A 21,882-nucleotide genomic window follows, 5' to 3' on the forward strand; every position below is an offset into this window, starting at 1 on the left:
TCGTACTGTATAAATCTCTATAGAACTCCTCAGCGACTCGAACTATCTCATCCATATTAGTAATGATATTGCCGGCTTTGTCTCTTAACGCATACATCTGATTCTTGCCAATTCCTAGTTTCTTCTTCACTGCTTTTAGGCTTCCTCCGTTCCTGAGAGCTTGTTCAATTCTATCCATGTTATACTTCCTTATGTCCGCTGTCTTACGCTTGTTGATTAACTTCGAAAGTTCTGCCAGTTCTATTCTAGCTGTAGGGTTAGAGGCTTTCATACATTGGCGTTTCTTGATCAGATCTTTCGTCTCCTGCGATAGCTTACTGGTATCCTGTCTAACGGAGTTACCACCGACTTCTATTGCACACTCCTTAATGATGCCCACAAGATTGTCGTTCATTGCTTCAACACTAAGGTCCTCTTCCTGACTTAAAGCCGAATACCTGTTCTGTAGCTTGATCTGGAATTCCTCTATTTTCCCTCTTAGCGCTAACTCATTGATCGGCTTCTTATGTACCAGTTTCCTCCGTTCCCTCCTCAGGTCTAGGCTAATTCGAGTTCTTACCATCCTGTGGTCACTGCAGCGCACCTTACCGAGCACGTCCACATCTTGTATGATGCCAGGGTTAGCGCAGAGTATGAAATCTATTTCATTTCTAGTATCGCCGTTCGGGCTCCTCCATGTCCACTTTCGGTTATTCCGCTTGCGGAAGAAGGTATTCATTATCCTCATATTATTCTGTTCTGCAAACTCTACTAATAACTCCCCCCTGCTATTCCTAGTGCCTATGCCATATTCCCCCACTGCCTTGTCTCCAGCATGCTTCTTGCCTACCTTGGCATTGAAATCGCCCATCAGTATAGTGTATTTTGTTTTCACTCTGCCCATCGCCGATTCCACGTCTTCATAGAAGCTTTCGACTTCCTGGTCATCATGACTGGATGTAGGGGCGTAGACCTGTACAACCTTCATTTTGTACCTCTTATTAAGTTTCACAACAAGACATGCCACCCTCTCGTTAATGCTATAGAATTCCTGTATGTTACCAGCTATATTCTTATTAATCAGGAATCCGACTCCTAGTTCTCGTCTCTCCGCTAAGCCCCGGTAGCACAGGACGTGCCCGCTCCTTAACACTGTATATGCTTCTTTTGGCCTCCTAACTTCACTGAGCCCTATTATATCCCATTTACTGCCCTCTAATTCTTCCAATAGCACTGCTAGACTCGCCTCACTAGATAATGTTCTTGCGTTAAACGTTGCCAGGTTCATATTCCAATGGCGGCCTCAAGGCCAACACCGCCGACGCCGATGCTGACACCGACGCCACCGGCTTTTCTGCGACACGAGCTCCTTAACGCTGTCGCGTTGAAATGTTTCTGTTTACAGGTGGCCCTTCAGTTTACCGCTCGTTGTACCCCTGTGACGTCAGTAACGATGATGCGCGAACCTGGTAATAGGGGCTTCAGCAATAAAACCTACTGTGCGTGGTGCTCGAAACACAGGTGCAGCAAGCGAGACCTTTCATCTGTTCATGGTTAGGAAGGCGCGAAGCGACAAGAACGACAGGAAGAACACCGGGCGTCTTTATCCCGTCGGTCTTTCCTAACCAGGAGTTCACGCCAAGTCGCCGATTTCGTTATTTTGTTCTTTCTGCGAGAATAGCCGAAAGGTAAAAAAAAAGGTAAATGCAAGAAAAAGTTATTAATCAACCGCACGAATGAGAATACACTCTACAAATTGAAGGTGAACCATAAGGGTTTGCTGCTAGAGAAGTAACGATTTCAAGAAGAAATAAAGCATATATTTAATCGTAAGACATACAATTTATTATAAAGAAAAAAAAACGCGAAAGGAGATTGTTGAAAAATATTCTACTGAGAGAAATATGCGCCAAATAAGAGCAGTGCCATATAATTCGCCATCACTTAAGATTTGTAGTGGAAGAAGTTGTGGGATGATTACACGCAAGATTTGCTTTGAATAATAATAATAATAAATGTCTTGACTAGAAAGCGGGATCCACAGTATGTAACAGAGGACGGTCAGAGCAGACCTGGGATTGGTCCAGGAGGCTGCCTTCATTGCACGACACAATTCGAGGAGCAATGCAATGCGCTCGTCTTGGCACTACACAAAATCTACTGGGCATCTTATATGCCTCGCTTTTCTCATTGTGTCGGCCGCGTCTGCAGAATATAATTCTCCGTCCGGCAGAGCAGTTGAGAGGTAGCTTTCACTCGTGGCCAGCAGAGGCTTTGCTATTTAATTGCAAGTGAAACGTGGAAACGCCTATCCTAAAGAGTAACCGCTAAACCAATCCAAACGAAATTGGTTGTAATTATGAGGAAAAAATATCGGATATTGGAAAGAGTATACTTGTTCATGAACTTGATATTTTTGTGGTCACGCTTACAATCTCGTAGCATCACCGCTAAATCCAGGCATCAAAATTATTTAAACTTCAGCTTCTAGTGTCGCAACGTAAAATTAATGTTTTAGCATGACTAGTGTGGAATTGTAACATTGTTTAAGCGAAATTTTCAAAATTCCTATTCACACACTAGTCTAATGAAAATTCTATTTCTAGAATAGAAACCGAGACGGTGCTATCGCTCTAACATCCGAGCTGACCAGGAGGCTATAGCAGATCACTAAAATATCGATGCAGATCGAAAGGATAAAGCATATCGCAGAGTTAACCCGATTTAATGGACAATCTTGAGCTCAGGGACAGTGTGGATTCCCGGGTGCAGATTTCTCTTATAGCTTCGTGTTACTCTCGGATGGATGATAGTTTTTTGCTTGCATAAATTTGTTTCGTACTTGCGCGACATGCATAAAATTAAAGGCCAGAATCCGCAGTCTTGATTCGTTTTCCACTTGTTGCCGGGCAAGATGATTCACGCTAGTTGCGATGTAATAGGACGCGTAACAAACGAAGTGACACCAGGACAGAAAAGTTAAGTTGCACGCGAATCCCCATGGTCTGATTGCGAGGAAGAAATTGCTTGCGAAATGTATTTGCGCATGCTGGCACCTTCCCTGTAAAAGTGAACCCCTCCGCTATGAATAAATTTGGTTGTGAGTGACACACTTCTTTGTTCTGATCTCACTTAAATTTGTTTCGCGTCCTAACATACCATAGCCTGACAAGTAAGTAGCATTTCATCTTTTCCAAGCACCACGTAACGCATTCAAGATCAGTTCGGTGGTTATTGAGCAGGTCGATTCATCCAATCTCATGCAGGAGCTGACGAGGGTAAGCTTCCTCTTAATGCTACCGGATGAAGCTAAACTCGGTTATAGGCGCTGAGACGAGCGAACCGCGCGCGTGTCAGGTGCGGCATTAGCGCCGACAAGGTGTCCTCGCAAACACAGCCCGCACTGCGAGCAAATGTCATTCGAGGCACAAACGTTCTCTCGGAGGGGCTGGCCGACGATCACGGGCTGATGCACCCCACGGACCCGTCTCCTGTGTATTTGGCAACGATTGTCATGAGCTGGTGCTTCGTCTTGTGTTTCGGCTTTTCGCAAAACCATTCTCCTCACGCTACTAGCTGCCACAAACAAAGCGCGTCTCTTCTCTTGCTACGTTCGCCACCGCAGGCACACACTTACTCGTGCGCAAAAGCACACGTCGAGACGAAACGCGCATTTCGGATTGAATTCAACGAGCCCAGAAGCCACGTACTTGCGTGAGCACGCGTCGCCGTTCGTCCAGTCATTCAACAAGCGCGATACTGTTCAAAATTCACTCCTCCGCCCCGGACTGCGTAGACTCGGGGCCAACGCGTCACGAGACGCTCAAGCCCGTGAGTGCCACGATGGCGAGCGTTGCTGTCCAGATACGGCTGGGCGCGGTGACGTGGCCGGCGAACGACGTGCACTGGAGGTCGTCTTCCTGGAGGTCGATGAGCGGCTTGCGCAGCTGTCCCCCCGGGTACGTGCACTCGCTCTGTCGAGCCAGGTTGTGCACGTAGATGGCGGCGTCGAAGTGGAGCATCTGGACACGCAGCGTCTCCCGCAGCCAGCGCCGCAGCCAGCGGCTAAGCCACAGGAGCTGGCAGTCGCACACCCACGGGTTTTCCTCCAGCCGGATGCCACCTGGGGTGAGCGAAACACGTTTCCAGCACTGTGCTCGAGCAAAGCTTACATGCCGCATTACACAACGACGCCTCTTAAAGGGACGTCTCCTTTGGCTACCTGCACGAGACTCGTCGTGGCTGCTGATGGGGCGATCAGAATATATATATATATATATATATATATATATATATATATATATATATATATATATATATATATATATATATATATATATATATATATATATATATATATATATATATATATATATATACATGTTTTCGGCATGTTGTATTTGTCTGTCTGTCTGTACCAAGATGGCTGCATGCCCATGTGCGCAGCCATGTTGGCGGACCCAGAAGCCCGCCCTTTCTAGATACAGGGGTCAAACAACTCGCGAGATAATCCAAGCTTTACATACGAACAGAAAGGGGGACGCGTGCGTCAGCCAGGCTTCGGTTTCGTTGTCAGACAAGGAATGCGCGTATATCTGCTGAGCACGTGAGCTCACTCTATATAATCTGTCAAGTTCTTCTTTTTTGCCTTTGCGGTTTAGGTCTTTTCTCTGGAAATTTTCTGGCATGCGTTTGATTTGATGTTTGCATTTCGGTATAGCTAGTGAGCGACGTAGTTCATAAAAATAAAGATTGCATGCAAATAAAGTTTTTACTATTGCCGAGGATAAACACACACAATTCATGAAGTTACACGTTGTATAGGATGACGGTAAACACAATCATACGCATCACAGCTAGTCCTGTCGCCAGTCCTGTCGTATGTGTGCCTTCGTCCTCCTCTTTAGCGCTTTTTTATGCAAACTGTCTAGTAGTATAACATCTGACTTAATGATAAACCAAAGCTTCGCTTCACATAGATTGAAACATGCGTGTCGGGTCTGTATTTCTTCCCTTTTCACAAACATGCTGGCTGACAGCTCGGACATTCCACTGCGATCGTGGATATGGCATAGATCAACAAACATACATAGCAAGCGGTCGACCAGCTAGACAGCCCATCATAATCCTTAAAGAAATGATGACATTGCATTTCGTAATTCACTTTTGTGCTGAATGAAGGTTCCCAACCTTGGAACCCCAGAAAACTTGCTGACAAGCCAGCTCCCTAAATAGTTTATTGAATAGCATTTCTACGAACCAGTCTTGTTTTAATTTCCACCTAGGTGTACGTGTCATGAGGTCATGGCGCAGGAGGTGGTCGCGCGGGAGCAGGCTATCGTGACGTTCGGGCGCTCGCTCCGGATCGCTCGATCGTCTACTATGTTGCAACGACTGCTGGCAGGGCAGGTGACCACGCTAAGCAGCGAGCCGGGGCGAGGACCAAAACATCACGACGGTCTTCTCCCACGCGACCACTTTCTGTTGCGTGAGCTCCTGGCACACACATCTCCTGGGAAACGAAACCAAACTGGTTTGTAGAAATGCTATTGTAGCTTGTCGTTATTTCTTTTATAGTTTTAAGGCCTGCGACCATTAAATTGACAAAAATAAAGCCGGCAGATGCCACACTCTGTGGGAATCGATGTTATGCGAAGCAGTGTGGGGCAGCCTACCAAGTTAACGGAACGACCATGAGAGCACTAAGACGTAGGCGGCTGTTTCATGATCGACATGACACGCACTCCATGACATTATTGTCATGACCTATCACTGATGTTTGTTGTACACTCATACTATGCCAGTTTTGCTACATATCAAGACGCAGCCGGCCGCTTCATGACTTACATGACATGCATGTCATGATATTCTTCTCATGACCTATCATTTACGTTCGTCATATGCTCTCGTCATACTACGCCAATTTTGGTAAATACCAAGCTAACGAAACGACCATGAGAGCACCAAGACGTAGGCGGCTGTTTCATGACCTACATGGCACACATATGTCATGATATTGTCACGGGTATAAAACTATTTACAAGATGTATTTACAAGGCATATATAAACAGCAGCCGAGAATCCCGAGAGGCTGTTGTCATTTCGTCGTCTACACCATCGACGACCTTGTCCTCCTTTCCCACCGTAACAATATTCATGTCATGACCGTCATTTAAGTTCATCATACGCTCTCGTCATACTATGCCAATTTTGGTACATACCAAGCTAACGAAACGACTATGAGAGCACTAAGGCATGGGCGGACAGATAGATAGGTAGATAGATACTGTCAAAGTTGCAAATGTTCGCCACCAAATGCTTCGCTTTTAATAAAAGCGAAACTTGGTATATGTCACATTTATACTTCGTTAAGCCATTGGTAGAAAGGCGTGTACGCTAGCTGCCTCGGCCTAGAATGTATTATTACATGATGTATGACACCAGTATGTCAACTAAAGTCGCAGTGCGTTGCGTATCGGTGTACTACCGTTTCTACACTACTAATGCCTAACCGTACCTAGAATCGCAGATATTTCTCAGCAAATATAAGGAAGTGAACTGTATCTTGCTTTCTCTGGCTCCGTGCACCAAGTGGCCACCCATAGTGGCATGGTGGAATGCGGCAACGATGCAGTCGAGCTTCGGACGGAACGCGGCGCCTGTTGAGAACTTAGCTGTCGCTGTGACGGTGCCTGTGCGTGAAAGGTGGATCCCTCACCTGCCAAGTGCTGCGTGCCTCTCCAGTAGCCCAGGTCTTCGCCGCCCGGTGGCCTCAGGACCTCGGGTCCGATGGACGAGAGCAAGTTGTCGCGGAGGTCCAGCGTCAGGTAGCGCACGTCGGCCAGGTAGCGAAGTAGGCCAGCGGGAAGGCGCCGGATGCTAGTACCGGTCAGCCTCAGCACCAACTCGTGGCTGCCGTGTAGGCCGAGCAGGGCATCGGGAAAGACGACGCGCAGCTGACGCCCCGTGACTGTGAGTTCGCTGAGCTTGGCGCCGAACGCCCACTGGAGCTGGTGCGAGAGCACCGGTTCCTCCACTTCGACCAGCACTCGACGCAGCGACTGCAGCTGTGACACAAGCTCCTGGAGGCGGAACGAACGCACCGACCCGTAGCTGGTCGTGCGAAGACTCTTCAGGAACCTACGACAAAGACGAGTGGGTGGGCATTGAGTACCATACACCTATATATCATGTGCATCACCTGCGATGTTTTTTTGCAGCTCTGCTCTGCCGTCTACAGAGTTAAAAACCGACACACGTACACAGGCTCAAGGATATCGAAAAGTGCAACTCCAAAGGTTCCCGTAGTACTGTCCTTTGTTTCGACATGTCAGACTGCTGGTTTTCTAAACAGCCCCCGTCTCCTACGAACTTTACGCCTGATTATTCCCGCTTTCCTAGCTTCTTGGTGTTGAAATATTTCTTGGGTTTCTGCCTGTTCTTACGCATTAGCTCTTTCCCAGTACTGATGACCACAGTGCCCTATAGATGGCTACAGCTCCGTACACCCACGAACAGCATTTTTGTGCTGGATTTCCCCCGAAATTGCTAAGCAATAGCCACTAGGATCACACATAAACCATACGATTTCAGAGCCGATATATTGAGGCATCGGCATATCTCACGACGACCAGACAGGTGGCGCGCGTTGAATACTGATGCGCCTGTAGGGTCGACAAGAGCTAGCAGGTCGACGACAAAGATAGATGGCCGCGTATTAGCAGCGCGACTGTACAGAGAAAGAAATGTACTTCATTTGAACTGAGCGAGAAGTGTGAGTTCAACAACCAGCAAAGCTAGCGGAAAGAAAATTACGTCGTGAGTGTAGCTAGCACGTGCACAAAAGTAGTGAGAAAGCTGGGGCTGTGTTTTCGGACGATCACCTTCGGCGACACTTTTGCGAAGTGTGGCGTGACTAGCGCAGGGCGCATTGGCGTCTACGAGCAACAGCATCCTTAGCAATGTGTCAAGCACGCTCCTAAGCACAGTACAAGGAATGCTGTAGGCAGACGCTAATTGCGCTAAATCTCGTGAAAGAAAAATTCCGGCAGAACCCATTTCACGGCGAATGCCGATGTTAATGCAATAAGCATTGAAGCAATATAGCGACACACCACACTGCCACCACCGAAAACTTCATGTATGAAAAGTGAGTGCAGCCGGGCTCCTCTCTCGCGCACACCTCTGGGCACGCTGCGCCATCCAGTGTCACCGCTGCCAAGTCCGCGCGTGGCGCGCATGAGAGTATATATTCAAACAAGATTGTTGGAATGCCCAGTCAGCCAAGTTGGCGTAAAAGAGGTCCGTCGAAAAGCGGCACATGCCCAGTGTCGCACAAGCAGCGACCCAAGTTGGCTCGACGCTTGGTTGCGAGCACGGTTTTCTCTGCACAGCAGCCCGATGCTCATTAGTCCACCCACTACCCGGTGACCTAAGTTAACGGAAAAACGGTTAGGGAGATGGGCAGATAGACACCAATAAGCGCGTGAAGCATAGAAGCGAAAGGTGCCTAAGAATGTCAATCGCATTAAAATAATCCCTGAAAGTGATCGTCCAAGAATACCGCCATTGTAACTGGCTGAGTTCAACGGCCAGTCACATGCAACAGGGGCGCAGCGCGTCTTGGGCCGGTGTTTTACATGAGTACGCTCCCTCCTGCAGCCACGTTGCGACAAGAGTGATAGCAACAAGCAAACCTGAGACCGTGCAGTGATCTGGGGTCTAGGAACTTGAGCTGCAGACGCCTGATGTCTAGAGACTGGAGGCCATGGGCGCCGGCGAAGCTGTCGGTCGCCATCGAGGAGATTGGGTTGCCCGACAAGTCCAGCGTGCGGAGCAGGGGCAGAAATTGCCACAGGTGGCGGGGCATCGACTCGAGCAGATTGCGGGACACATCCAGCTCTCGGAGGCTTCTCAGGTGCCGGAATGCGTCGGAAGACAGGTTGAACAGGAAGTTCTCTGCCACATCCAGCGTCAACAACCTGGGGGTGAAGATGATGGTACCGTCATCACCGAGGGCCTAATTAGTAGAGTGCAGGAAGATCTGCCCCGGTACTTCGGAATTACAGTTGTCTTGAATAAAATGCATATACGTGCATTAACTTGAAATTTGCTGAGGTCACCGACACGCTTCACTCCTTGTCGCCTCTGAATAGTGTGTTTCTTCCCATTTTATATGACCCATCGGTAAGTGGCTCTGCGTACTTATAGTCATCTCGTATACACTTACTGTACCAGGCTTCATGAGATGGCACAGGTTTCTTGAATAGCTTTGAAGCAGGTAACACTTTTGGTACTGCACGGAGTCTAGTAACCGCTTCAATGTTTACATCGATTAACCGATCGTGCGCTCCAATTCAGTAGCTACAGTGATATCGTCCCGGCTAAATTTATTCATATCAGATTTAATGAATCAAATTTGACCAGACCTGCAGCCCTGTGCGTATCAGTTTAATTTATTGATCAGCAAACGCCCCAGAAATGGTTCATCTTCTGCGATGCTAAGACGGCCCTCTAGAGTTTTCTCTCTGCAGGACGCCGTGGATCCCATGAACAACTTGTCACGCAGAGTGGTCACGTCTCACTGCGTTCAAGTGCTTCAACAATGCGACTGCATCACCTAAATTCCTGTTATGCTATTTTAACACAGTTGCATGTGTCAAAATGCACGCTTCAAGCAGTTTGCCCTCCCCCCTCGACCTTGCGTTTCAATCTTACGTAGTTCAAAAGCGCTTAGCATCACTTAGTGTGGGGCAGCATACTCGTATTTAACGCAATGATCAATCATCGTTGTGTCGGAAGCGGATACGTGCTATTAGTACAGATATTTGCAAAGGCGTAAACGGCAACGGACCAAACTAATGATATGCAGCGCACAGCTGCCATTCGTGTGTAGTCCGGCTGCTGTTCTTATGACACACGTCCGCCTCACAGGCTTGAAGACCGCGGATGCAGCTCGCGGAAAATACCAATGACATTTACTCTTTCCATCGTCGCCGACAACGTTTCGGAAGGACCGTACTGTGAACGTAAGGCTGACTTGGTTTACTGCGCTGCACGGATGGAAAGAACGTCGGTGAAAAGGAAAATGCGCAATATCACTTTGCGCCACCTCGGCGCACGTCGCATCCATGTATTTACGTAGAATATGCAGAATTTCACGGCTGGATCTTGGCGTTTCATGTTTTCTAGGCTACGCTGAACGACACAAAGATTCTGTGTGTCAGGCTTGTGGGACGGCGAGGCCGCACTTGTCAGCGGGGAAGGGCGGCCACCAGCATAGCAGCACCTGCTTCAACGCAAACGGGCGGCCGGCCGCTTCCTATGCGCGGTGTACGAATTTTCCGGCTATGGGAGAGATCGGCGCTGGTGTCGCGGGGCGGCAACTTCGGCTCGTGTGTAAGTCAGTGACATTCACCTTTTCAAGTGGAATGGCGGAAGTCTCGCCAGGCTGCAGTTTCTCAACTTGAGGGAGTCCAGAGTCTTTAGCGGTTGGAGGCAGGCTCTGTTCACAGTGAACAGCGGGTTGTGCGCCAGGTCCAAGTGCATCAGCTGGCCCAGACCGCTGAACGAGTCTTCATCGATGACGATTAACTGGTTCCGAGAGAGGTTGAGTGCCAAGATGCTTCGGAAACCATCGAAATGATGGGCGCCGATGCTGGAGATGCGGTTTCCAGACAGGTCAAGGACACGAAGTGTGCCTTTGATGGCTGTGAAAGAGCTGCAGTGCGTCAGGTTGTTGAAAGAGAGGTTGAGCCGCTCTAGAGCCGTATTCTGGAAAGCATCCTCTGGGATGGAGGCGATCCGGTTGCGACTGAGGTCGACAACACGCAGCCTCGTCAAGTTCCCAAATGCAAATTCGTCGATGGATTCAATCCTGTTGTCGCTCAAGAGGATCACCTGCGATCATGTTGAGATCAATGTTAGGCACTGACTTTTTCCCCAAATCGTTATTATAATTAAACCACTTCAATCGGACTAATGGTAACTCTACGCCAAGTCGCCTTACTCCAATTGCATCGTATCGGGGGCGAGGGCCACTACTGGAAAGACAGGCGATGCTGTCGGCGTGACGTAGCATGAGGGATCACGTGGACGAAGCTGCCGCGCTGGCCCTCGTTTTTAATTCTATGCGCTGGCCACGTCAGAAGTAGAGAAGCGGAACAGAGAACGAGTGATTTTAAAAACGCAGTGGAAGCCTTAGCCGCATACTTGACTTGAAGCACAAAAAACGGGTACAGAAGAAAGGGAGACCAGACAGGACGAGCGCTAGCTTCAAACTAAAGTTTATTCTCAGAAAACCATGCGTGGTTTTCTGAGAATAAACTGTTAACAAAATTAAATGCTGAAATAAATGAATATATCACCATGCTTTAACTAAAGGTACACCGCACGGTGCAAATGCGTAGATCACGTATTTACCGCTCATTAATAAAAAAAAAAAATGCGAGGAAGCAGGACAGGAGAACTACGCTTTTGTCCTGTAGGTTCGTGATTTTCTAGCTTTGCTCGATATATTTTCGACAGGAAGCCTTGCGACAATATGAAATTCAGACGCTTTTGCAATATACCGTGTTTTATGCGCTTTTAAAGAAATAGGAAGTACTAGCTGTTTAAAAAAACGAGAGCGGAAGGTAGATTATTTAAAGCTGAGGACATTGCCTACTCGGAATCTCAATGTACAGGTAGCTATTTAAGAACTACAGGTAGCTAATAAACAAGAAAACTTATCTTTTTAAATATTTGCTTTAAGTTACGTGTTAAAATCATGAAGTTGAGCAGCAGTGAAACCATGTTTCCTCCAAAATGTGTTCCTGTTAACAGTTTAATAAAGCCTCCCTCGAACAGTCCAGAATTATACTGCAACGCTAAATATATTGTGGTAATTTTGCGGACAGATAAGGCTCAGGCTTTCTGCTAAGCAGATGTAAATTTGATAATTCTCGGTTTAGATTTCGTGGTTTACACAAGTGAATAATTTAAAACCGCAAATGATGAATCATTTACGAGCTACGTGGAAGTGCGAAGTTGTCGTGAAAGTAATGTATACTTTTTTATTGTGTTCTGCTTAAACATCGTGTATTCTCTAGGAAATTGCTCCTTTCACGCAAAAAGCCGGTTTGGTGGTCCACGTTGCGACGTATAGACACGAAGTGGCCATGCGTTGTATTTTGTGAAGAGAGAACATCTATAAAGCATTATGAGCTTTCGGGTCTGCCCAGGACCATAACTTGGCAGTGAACAGCTTCCCTGGTGTTGAAGGCCTCACTCGCAGAAGTTTACAGGTGGTCACCTGCGCGGTATTTCACTTGAGCGATGGCAGACGAATTTAGAGAAACACACCGCGTTATCCGTCATACGATGTCAACGCTGCCGGCAGGCGGCGCCATCGTGTGTCCTCAGGTCGAGCACTCTATTGTCAATTTTGTTATGCAGTAAACAATTCAACTTTAAATTTCGCGTTGTGCCGGCTTTTACCCCTTGCGCCATACATGGAACGCTATTTGTATGGCTTCAAAGACTTAATCTACCATTCTTACTGACAGCGATTACGGAATGCAGCATGTCACAGTACAAAATGCAGGCGAGCATAACCTCTTGAATCTCACAAAGCAAGGGACTACGCATTATGTAGGCGGTACTTCACACTTCACTTTTCATCCAACAATAGTAGTTAATTTTCGTAGGAGCTTAAAACAGTTTTGTCTGCAGATTTTTCGGGCTATTCGAAAGTGTGTGTAACAATATTGGTCTCTTCATAGCCTACAGTGGCACCCTCCCCCTCTTTCTTCCACCTCCACATATTGCTTTTACTTAATGGATCGGCGGAGTTTCTTACAAGAAAATCAAACAAATGATGATAAAATGTGGCAATACCTGCAGATCCGGCGACTCTTGAAAAGCGCCGAAGCTGACGTTGGAAATAAAATTATGATCTGCATGGAAGGTCTGCAGAACGTCGAGTGTCTCGAAGAGACCAAGGAGTCCTGAAATCTTGTTGTTGGACACATGCAAATTGAGCAAGGAAGAGCCCACGCTGGTCAGGAAAACGTCGTCAATTTCGGCCAGCTGATTGTGGCTAACATCTAAAGTATGCACGCCGTAGTCACGTGTCTCATTGGACGGCGAATCTTCGCCATATGAGTTAGCGTGAAGCGAAAATAAGGAGTTTTGCGACAGGTTCAAGAAGAGAGCACCGCTTCTGGATCCGCAGAGGCAATCCAGGCTGAACGACGTCAGGTTGTTGTACTGCAGCAGAAGGCTCGAGAGTTTGGAGACATTGTTGAACGCACCCGCCTCTATGGTGTCGATCCTGTTTCTCGACAGAACGATATTATGAAGCCTTGGAAGGTCTTTGAAGGCGCCGCGTCTCAAGACGCGTATCTTGTTTCCCAGAAGCACGACGTTTGCGAGCCTGGACAAGTTCTTGAACGTGCCAGTGTCCACCGAAGTGAGGGCGTTGTGAGCGAGCACTACCCTGTTGAGCCTCTGGTGAATAGGCTCTTTGAAGAAGCCTGGAGTAATGTATCCAATCCTGTTGCCTTCTAGGTCGAAGTGTACCAACGATGGCAAACCCTGCAGGTACGAGTCGGTGAGGTTAAGCATCTGGTTGTGGTCCAGCTGGAGCCACTGGACGCGCCTCATATGGCGAATGAGCTCCAGCGGCAGGAAGCGCTGCCCCAGCGCGGAGCTGAGTTCCAGGACTTCCAGTGTGGGCCTGAGCGGCAGGAACACGTGGTGGTCTATAAAGTGGATGCCGTTGAAGGACAGCTTCAGCTCTCTGAGTCGTGGCAGGTGGACAAACGTATCCTTGGACAGGGTTCGGATGCCGTTATTGGCCAAGCTGAGTGTTGTTAGGTTTCGAGCCCACGACTCGAAGTCTTTGCCACGGAGTGTCTGTATGCGATTGTCCTGCAGACTTAGCCGGCTCAAGCGCTCGGTTGTCCGTAAGGCACTGGACGGGACGCGGTCGAACCGATTCCCAGAAAGGTCTAGGACTTCAAGCGTGGCTCTGAAGCTCTGCACGTCGGCCGGTTCGAGCGAAGTGAGCGAATTGCCGCGAAGGTAGAGCACCGAAAGCGACATGAGCGCTCGGGCTGCGTCCGGGAAGCGGCTGAACAGGTTGAAGCTCAAGTCCAGCACGACGAGCACAGACTCGAGACCACCGAAGACGTGTTCTGCGATGCTAGCCATCCTGTTGTTGGCCAGCGAGAGCCGCTCCACGGAGACGCTGCGGAACAGGCCCACTGGAAGCTCGGTGATGAAGTTGAACTCCATGTGCAGGTCGCGCAGGTACACCGAACCTGCGACCAGACATTGCGTGCCGCTTGTAAAATGCAAAGTGACATGATCAACGTACGAACACATAGCAAATTGTTTCTAGTAGGACAAAATGACTTCGCGAGAAATTGAGCATTGTCTGCTTGTAAAGCCGCTTACGCCCTATGGTACTTTACAGGCTTATTACGTAGGAGATTGTTGCGTTTGGTAAGTAAGTGTGGCAAGGTTAGAAATAGCCAACCTACGCACGACAAAGCAATCCCCATGACCGTAGTTAGGTGCTCACCATACGCTGACTATTGATAGTTCAGCAGCTGCAAACACTTATCATTTCTACGTATGCGTAGCTCTATAGGTTCAATGCCTTAGAAATTAGCTGACAGAGGGCAGCGGAAACAAGTCTGATGAATACGTGACGAGTTTACGATTAATACCTTTTGTTTTTGTACAAGTAATTAATATTATTGATGATGAAACGAGTTTGGTCTCTCATGTCGGGTTGTTTATTCTTGTTAATATTCGTCGTTATTCTGATTCTTCACATGCTCTCGATTATTTTTCATGTTTTTTCAATAAATAGCGTCACCATTAACTTATGTGTCCAATTTCCTGCTATAGATAATCAACTTGCCTAATTATTATTATTATTATTAATTGTTCACATGACCGTACTTCTTTGCTGTTTTTGTACAATAACCCTATTTATGTAATCATAGGAGGCCCCCTGGCAGTTTTTTCAGAACTCTGGGACCTCCTACTGTAATACTATTACCAGGTAGCTCCAACAGGACTGTTGCAATAAACTTGACTTGACCTGAGTGGATCCCATGTGGCATGGCCCGCGTACACATTCGCAAGGAGCTCCAGTGCGTGGACGGCTGGCAGAACGAGTGCTATCACACGTGGGTTCGAGTGCGGTGTAAGATAAACTGCTCTTTGAATGATGTCGACGCACAGTCACCTACATGAAAAGAACGACTTCAAGCCACTACAGATCCAACTTGCCAACTTTTCTAACCATCCTTCTTCTACAGCTTGCGGTCCGTTGCGGAGCGACAAAATCAAACACCCTTGCATTCCTTAATACTGCAGTGCGAATACACGGCCACGAGCTCCTCAAGCGGGAAACGCGACGTCACGTACTGTCTCGGCCTCCTGTGAATCATGGTAGGACGAAACACAGTGCCATCGAAACAGTGGTACCGCGCCTAAATGAGAACGTCTGGTCATCTTAAGCCTAACCCCTGCCGCACTGACCATTGAACAGTTTCTCGGGCAGGCGATCCATGAGGTTTCGGCTAAGGTCCAACTGATCCAGGTGGCGCGTGGGCAAGAACCAGGTGGCCGGCAAGGTCTTCAGCAGGTTTCCTCCGAGGAAAAGCGCCGCGAGAGAGTGCAGCTTGCGCAGCGCATTCCGCGGCAGGTGCTCGAGCAGGTTGTGCGCCAGACTGAGCCGCGTGAGAGACTCCGGAAATGGCGAGCCCACGACTTCGGACAGCAGGTTGCGGTCCAGCTCAAGCGTCGCCAGCTCGCTCATGTTGGAGAACAGGCCGTCACGGACGACCTGCGGGAGGCGGCCAGCACATAAAGGGCTAAATTTACATGGCTCAAGGCAGGGCGAAACAACTTTGCCGACATTGAACAGATTCAAGTCTCCTAAGGAAATGAAACAGGGCAGGCACAGCGATCAAAACGTCGTTACGCGTCCTTTGGCTCGGTTGGCCGTTCTCGGCTGGATGACTATTTTGCAGATAACAAGGGCTTTTCATTCCTTTCAGGGACCAAGGACCAAATCCGTGCCTAAACTGCTACTATGCAAAACATACCACACAGATTCGAACTTGGACACGTAAGTGGTGACTAGAAAGTAAAGCTGTAAAGTTAAGAACAGAAATACACAAGTGACCATTTTTTTGACATATGTTACTTGATGTATGTAACCAGGATAATGGCTACATACATCACCAGGGCCTGAGCGACCACTCAACGGCTGTGACAAACGGTAGAACTCTTTCCATACAAGGGCAATATCACAATAGGAAGCTACGGAATGCCCTCTTGCGTTAAGTCGTGACAAAATTGTTTAATTCAGTTGGCCCATAATGAAACGTTAAAATCAGACTGTCCATACTGGTTGCTAATATTATCAGCACCGCGGTAGCAGCGCCGTGTCACTGGTCGCCGATAGAGAATCCGCATATCATATTGACCGCAAATAAAGACGAGGACAGCGGAAAAGAACACAAAAGCGACACGGGCGGTAACTTTCAACTGGTTTATTCACGGCAACCCGTGGCAATATATAGAGAAATAGAACATGAGCAGAACGTAGCAACAAGAACACTCAACAGCCTAGCGGGGCATCCAATTATAAAAAAAATCTATCTGCGATTGAAACAACCTAATGGAAGTGTCACTAACACAGGCTTCGCCTTTCTTTTTTATATGATATGCCTCCATCAGTTCGCGTGCAGTCTGGTCCTGGCTCCTCCCCAGAATCTTTATCTCCTTGAAAGGAGACAAAGGGTAATGCATATGATGTAAAGCATATGATGCGAAGCCAATCGTTGAACAGTCAAACTTGCCGCCACAATTCTGCCCGGAGAATTTTGCATAGGCGTTTAATGTGAATCCGCGGCGGAATAACACACCCAAGCAGTGCACTCACTTCCAAAGGGATCAGGCCTCGCTTGATACAAAAGCCGATGAATCTTGCCCGGCAGGTAGTCGCCACAATGTAACTGATGAGTGATTCTTCATTTCAGGAAGTGAGTGTTTTGCTAGAACTACAGAATGGCATGCCGAAAAGGATGTGAAGTCTGCTAGACGTGCCTCTCATCAGTTGACGGAGTACTACTGGAACCACATGGTTGTTCATTTTCTTAGAGCATCGAACGGTACGAGGACTGGTCAGGTACAAGGAAATAAGCCGCTTGTGCTGGGCAACGCAAACATCTCAGAAGACGTGACCGCCCTGCTTGGTAAAGGACCGAAGTACAGCGTCGAGCATCAAGTTCCTGCACATGAACTGGCTGCTCTGAACAGGCGGGTGGCGAAGAAGGCTCCGCAGGATCACCATGACAGGTGCCTATTGGAAGGTGTTGCCTGTCTCAGCAGGAGTGCCTCGAAACCGACTTCCAATCGAACAGTATCCGCCATACATAGGACTTTGACCTTTTGTAAAGAAAACCAGCTTGTAATTTTAGAAGCAGTCAAGGAGGGAGGAGTAATTTTTAAACCTATTAAAAAGAAGCCGGCTTGTAAGAATGTACAAGTCCTTTAATCTCGATAGACTAGCTAGGGACATCAGAGTGGATACGCGAACAGCGCTAGCGGCTGGCTCTTAATCGTTTCCCCTCAGTGATGCAGGCCTTTATCGCCGGGCTCTTCGTTGGGCTAACAGCTGATTACCATGCTACGCAAATAGCTCCTTCACAACCGACATGCGTGCAAATGCTGATCCCCGACATCGACAAGATGGCGCCTTTCCTGGATGCACCCTTACCTGGCGGGCTCGTTCACCCGAGTTTTGCCACATCGTCAACGTCTTCAGTAGAAGCCGATGATGTAAATACGTCACTTGCACCAGTCAACTTCCGCGGGCACGCGAACAGTGCTACCAGCATGACTCCTAATCATTTCTCCTTCGTGATGCAGGTTGGTGCACAATTATCATTATACGCTAAGCGATCTAATTCCCTGTGTCTGCTACTGTGTCTGACTGTCCCAACGTGGGAGCGGCCCGCAGCGCGCTGAGTCGCGTACCTCAGGACCTTATTAAAGTTTTGCATCCTTCCATCCATGCTACTGTTCTCGTGCCCACGGGTATTGCGCGAGAAGTTATGTGAATGCTTCTCTATGACTTTTATGCTATTATATTCGGGTGACATTGAAACTAACCCTGGTACTCATACTCGTTGCGAATCCCTTTTAGAAATCGTTTCCCTCCTTAATGACCCGTTGAACAAATGAAGGTACCCTTTGACTTTATTAAAGATGTGCATAGCCGCTCACTTCAAAATAGCATGTTACAAGCTGAATGTTCTGCAGATATTAAAACGATTAAGAACGGACAGAAAAGCTTAGACACTAAAATTAGTGGCATGAACAAAAGACTAGAAGTGCTTGAAGAAAGGACAAGAACACTAGACCGGTAGAAGGAACAACTCGTAACAATGTAAAAATCTCTTGAAGAGCTCACCACTAGAAATGAGCTGTTAGAATCTCGACTGAATGAACAAGACCGGTCATGTCGTGACAATTTAATCCTTTATGGTCTACCGGACGCCAAGAAAACTTGGCAAGAAAGTGAACAGAAAATAGTTGCAACCTTTATCTCGGTTCTTGAATGCTTTTCTTCCAATCTCATGGAGCGAGCACATCTAGTTATTAAAACAACGAGCTGAAGGAAGTTCTGTTTCATCCACCTCATCATATACCTTCAAGGACCTATTCATCTTTGCTGGACATTGAGGGTCGTCAACATAGTTTGCTATGGTCGAGGTTGAACACTCTCCTAAATCGAAATCACTCACACAGGCCTTTAACGAAATTACGCATTAATGGCAAAGATTTATCCGGTGTTAAGCTCGCTGACGCATTTAATGATTTTTTCACAAGTATCGGTAACACTCGGTCTCCATCCTCTCAGGCTAGTAACTACGTATGCGCTCATAATGACAACACAATGTACCTTCATCCTGTAACACTGAATGAAGTTGCGTCCGTTATAAAAGCCTTGAACAACAGCACCAGTTGTGACATAGACGGTCTTCAAGTTAGCCCTATTAAACACGTGGTTGACATTATTGCCCCAGTACTCGCTCATATTTTTAACACGTGCTTGCAATCAGCAATTTTTCCGGTGAAAATGCAGTTTGCAAAGGTTACTGTTATTTATAAAAAAGGAGATCGTAATGATCTGGGAAATTACAGGCCGGTATCCATTCTACCCGTGTTTTCAAAAGTGTTAGAAAAAATTTTGTGTTCCAGGATGACAAACTTCATTGAAAAACATAACTTGTTAACACCACATCAATACGGTTTCCGTAAGAACAAATCAGTCGAGTTAGCATTACTAGAACAGAAAGAATATATACTAACAGAGTTCGAGAACAGAGCAATAGTTGTTGGTATTTTCGTAGACTTTTCAAAAGCATTTGATTTAGTTGACCATAATATTTTGCTGGAGAAATTACAGAATTATGGGATACGAGGACAGTCACTATCTCTTATAAAATCCTACCTTTCCAACAGAGCCCAAGTTGTTAAAATAGATACTTTTACTTCAAAAGCCAGGACTGTCCATAGCGGAGTGCCCCAGGGAAGTATTTTAGGCCCTATACTTTTTAATATTTATATTAACGATATCGTCAACATAAACCCTCAGGCAAGATTTATTATCTATGCAGATGACACCAGTATTTTTTTCGCAGGTAATGACATCCATACTCTCATTAAACAATGTAACAGTACAATGATATCCTTAGAGGAATGGTCGAAACTTAATCTAATGAAGGTAAATGAGAGCAAAACGAAAGCAGTTATATTTAAGCCGAAAAACAAACATATACCTCTGCATCAAGATATTAAATTAAACTCGCGCAGTATTGAAATAGTCGAGAATTTCAAATGTCTGGGTGTCGTCTTTTCCGCGAACATGTCTTGGGATAATCATGTCAAAAATGTTGTAATCAAATTGAACCAAATAACAGGTGTAATAGGCCGATTAAGGTACATTGTTCCTACGTGCATCAAACTCTTGCTATATAATTCCCTTTTTTATTCACACTTGAACTATTGTCAGTTAGTGTGAGGAAACACGACATCCAACAATCTAGAGCACATTCACTTAGTACAGAAAAAATATCTCCGACATACATATAATGCTCCCTACATTGCATCGACAATAACTTTCTTCATGAACACCGGTGTAATTCCAGCGTATATACTGTACAAATATCGAAAAAGTCGTGTCTATAAGGCAGAAGTCTATAAGAATATTTTTAATCTGCATAAACTCGCCCAATTGCAAACAAGACCGCCACATTATAGCACAAGACACTTCGAAGACTGGGCAGTACCGACACCACGGTCAAACTATGGGAAACAGTGTCTGAGGTATACATTACCCACACTCCTAAACTATTACAATTCGGTTGGTTTCAATCTCTTCTCTTCGTCTCTCAATGAGCTCCGGCTGATGTATGTGATTGATTTGTAATACTTCTATGACCATTATATGTGTATTTTTCCTTGATCATCTTCGTGACTTCTTGAGTAATGTATATGATGTGCAATATTGTGTATGTACGGTATACATGTGTATATTTGAATGAAAGAATGTGATGCTGCCTCTGCCCAAATGAGGGATGGGGGACTTGTCAAGCTGTTCAATGGACAGCTTTTTTTCCTCCACCCCCCCATCTGTATCTTACAAGATGGAAATAAACTTTCATTTCAAGGTGGGACTACCTTCTTGTTGCACAAGATTGTGTAATGACTCTTTTGTTCCTAGAACAAGTGTCGCATGGAACCACCTTCCCTCTACAATCGCCAGCATAGCTGATGACCACACGTTCAAGATCGCTTTACAAGACGCCTTGTAATATTTTTTTTTGTTTTTGTTTGCTGCACGCCTTGCCATTTTCCCCCACTCCTTTCTGTAGTGCCATTGAGCCCTGAAAGTATTTTAAATAAATAAATACATAAATTGGTCATTTCGCACCAAATAAATGTCGGCCAATAATTATGAAGTTCAGTTGTTTCAATACCAAAGAAAGGCTTTTTTCAATGCGGAACGTGTGTAAACAAAAAGGCATGACTATAAGCGAAGACTATTCGCTTGCTATACGCACCGCTAGAAAGAAGCTTTTCGACTTTGGTAAAAGCCAGCCTTCTTCTTCTGAGCCTTTCAAGCTTCGCCACGACAAGCTGCACCTGAATGAAGGGTGCTATTTTTTTAACGCTACTACTGCCTCCGTTCAAGAATTCGTGACACATCACGACAACACAATCAACACCGAGAATCATTCACCGCATACGACACGTGCATCATCGTAGCAAACGCGTGGGGCGTGGGGCGTGGGGCTGTATACCGTAATCACATCCTCCGACATCAGTGCTGTTTACCAACGTTCGCAGCATTCTGAACAAATACGGCCCTTTATCATCAGCAATATACTCATGCGACGCCCAAATCGTTGCCTTGACCGAAACATGGTTGCCATTTCATGTCAATGACGTTGAACTTTTTCATTGCGCAAAGAACTACATTTTATACCGTTGCGATCGCACAGAGGAGGCGGTGTTCTCTGGGCCGTATCAAAAGACATACCTTCATCTCCCATCAGCGTTATCGGGGCCCTGGAAACTGTCTGGGCTTCCATTACCCTTGGTCATCAAACCATATTAATAGGTGTGTTCTACCGCCCACCCTCTACGTCATGTTTATTTGCCAATGAATTCCATGACACTGTTTATCAAGTACGCAATCACGTTCCTTCATCGCCCGTAGTAGTCCACAGGGACTTCAACTTTCCAAACATTACGCGGAACAATGACCAACCCTCGCTGTCGCCTTTTTCCCAACAAGCTAAGGAGTTTTTAGACGCATCTTCCGGT

At 46.7% G+C, this 21,882-nt stretch overlaps 1 protein-coding gene and 1 long non-coding RNA gene across 3 annotated transcripts in view; one reads left to right on the forward strand and one right to left on the reverse strand.

Moving 5' to 3' along the window:
• Nucleotides 1–1,777: 1,777 nt before the first annotated feature.
• The window catches only part of LOC140219915 (uncharacterized), a 140,205-nt gene continuing 120,100 nt past the window's right edge, over nt 1,778–21,882 (reverse strand). For both annotated transcript variants that reach the window (XM_072290095.1, XM_072290096.1), the window contains exons 5-10: nt 15,517–15,823; nt 12,856–14,282; nt 10,397–10,878; nt 8,676–8,960; nt 6,698–7,119; nt 1,778–4,102 (exon numbers count right to left, since the gene is read on the reverse strand). In XM_072290095.1, the coding sequence (XP_072146196.1) occupies nt 3,792–4,102; nt 6,698–7,119; nt 8,676–8,960; nt 10,397–10,878; nt 12,856–14,282; nt 15,517–15,823 (3,234 nt within the window). In that variant the 3' untranslated portion in view covers nt 1,778–3,791. The remainder of the gene's footprint in view (nt 4,103–6,697; nt 7,120–8,675; nt 8,961–10,396; nt 10,879–12,855; nt 14,283–15,516; nt 15,824–21,882) is intronic.
• On the forward strand, nt 4,017–21,007 carry LOC140219918 (uncharacterized). The gene is made up of 2 exons (XR_011896189.1): nt 4,017–4,107; nt 20,777–21,007. It is a non-coding gene; the product is annotated as an uncharacterized lncRNA (long non-coding RNA).

The sequence above is a fragment of the Dermacentor andersoni genome, chromosome 8 (assembly GCF_023375885.2).
Source record: "Dermacentor andersoni chromosome 8, qqDerAnde1_hic_scaffold, whole genome shotgun sequence".
Classification (NCBI taxonomy): Eukaryota; Metazoa; Arthropoda; class Arachnida; order Ixodida; family Ixodidae; genus Dermacentor; species Dermacentor andersoni.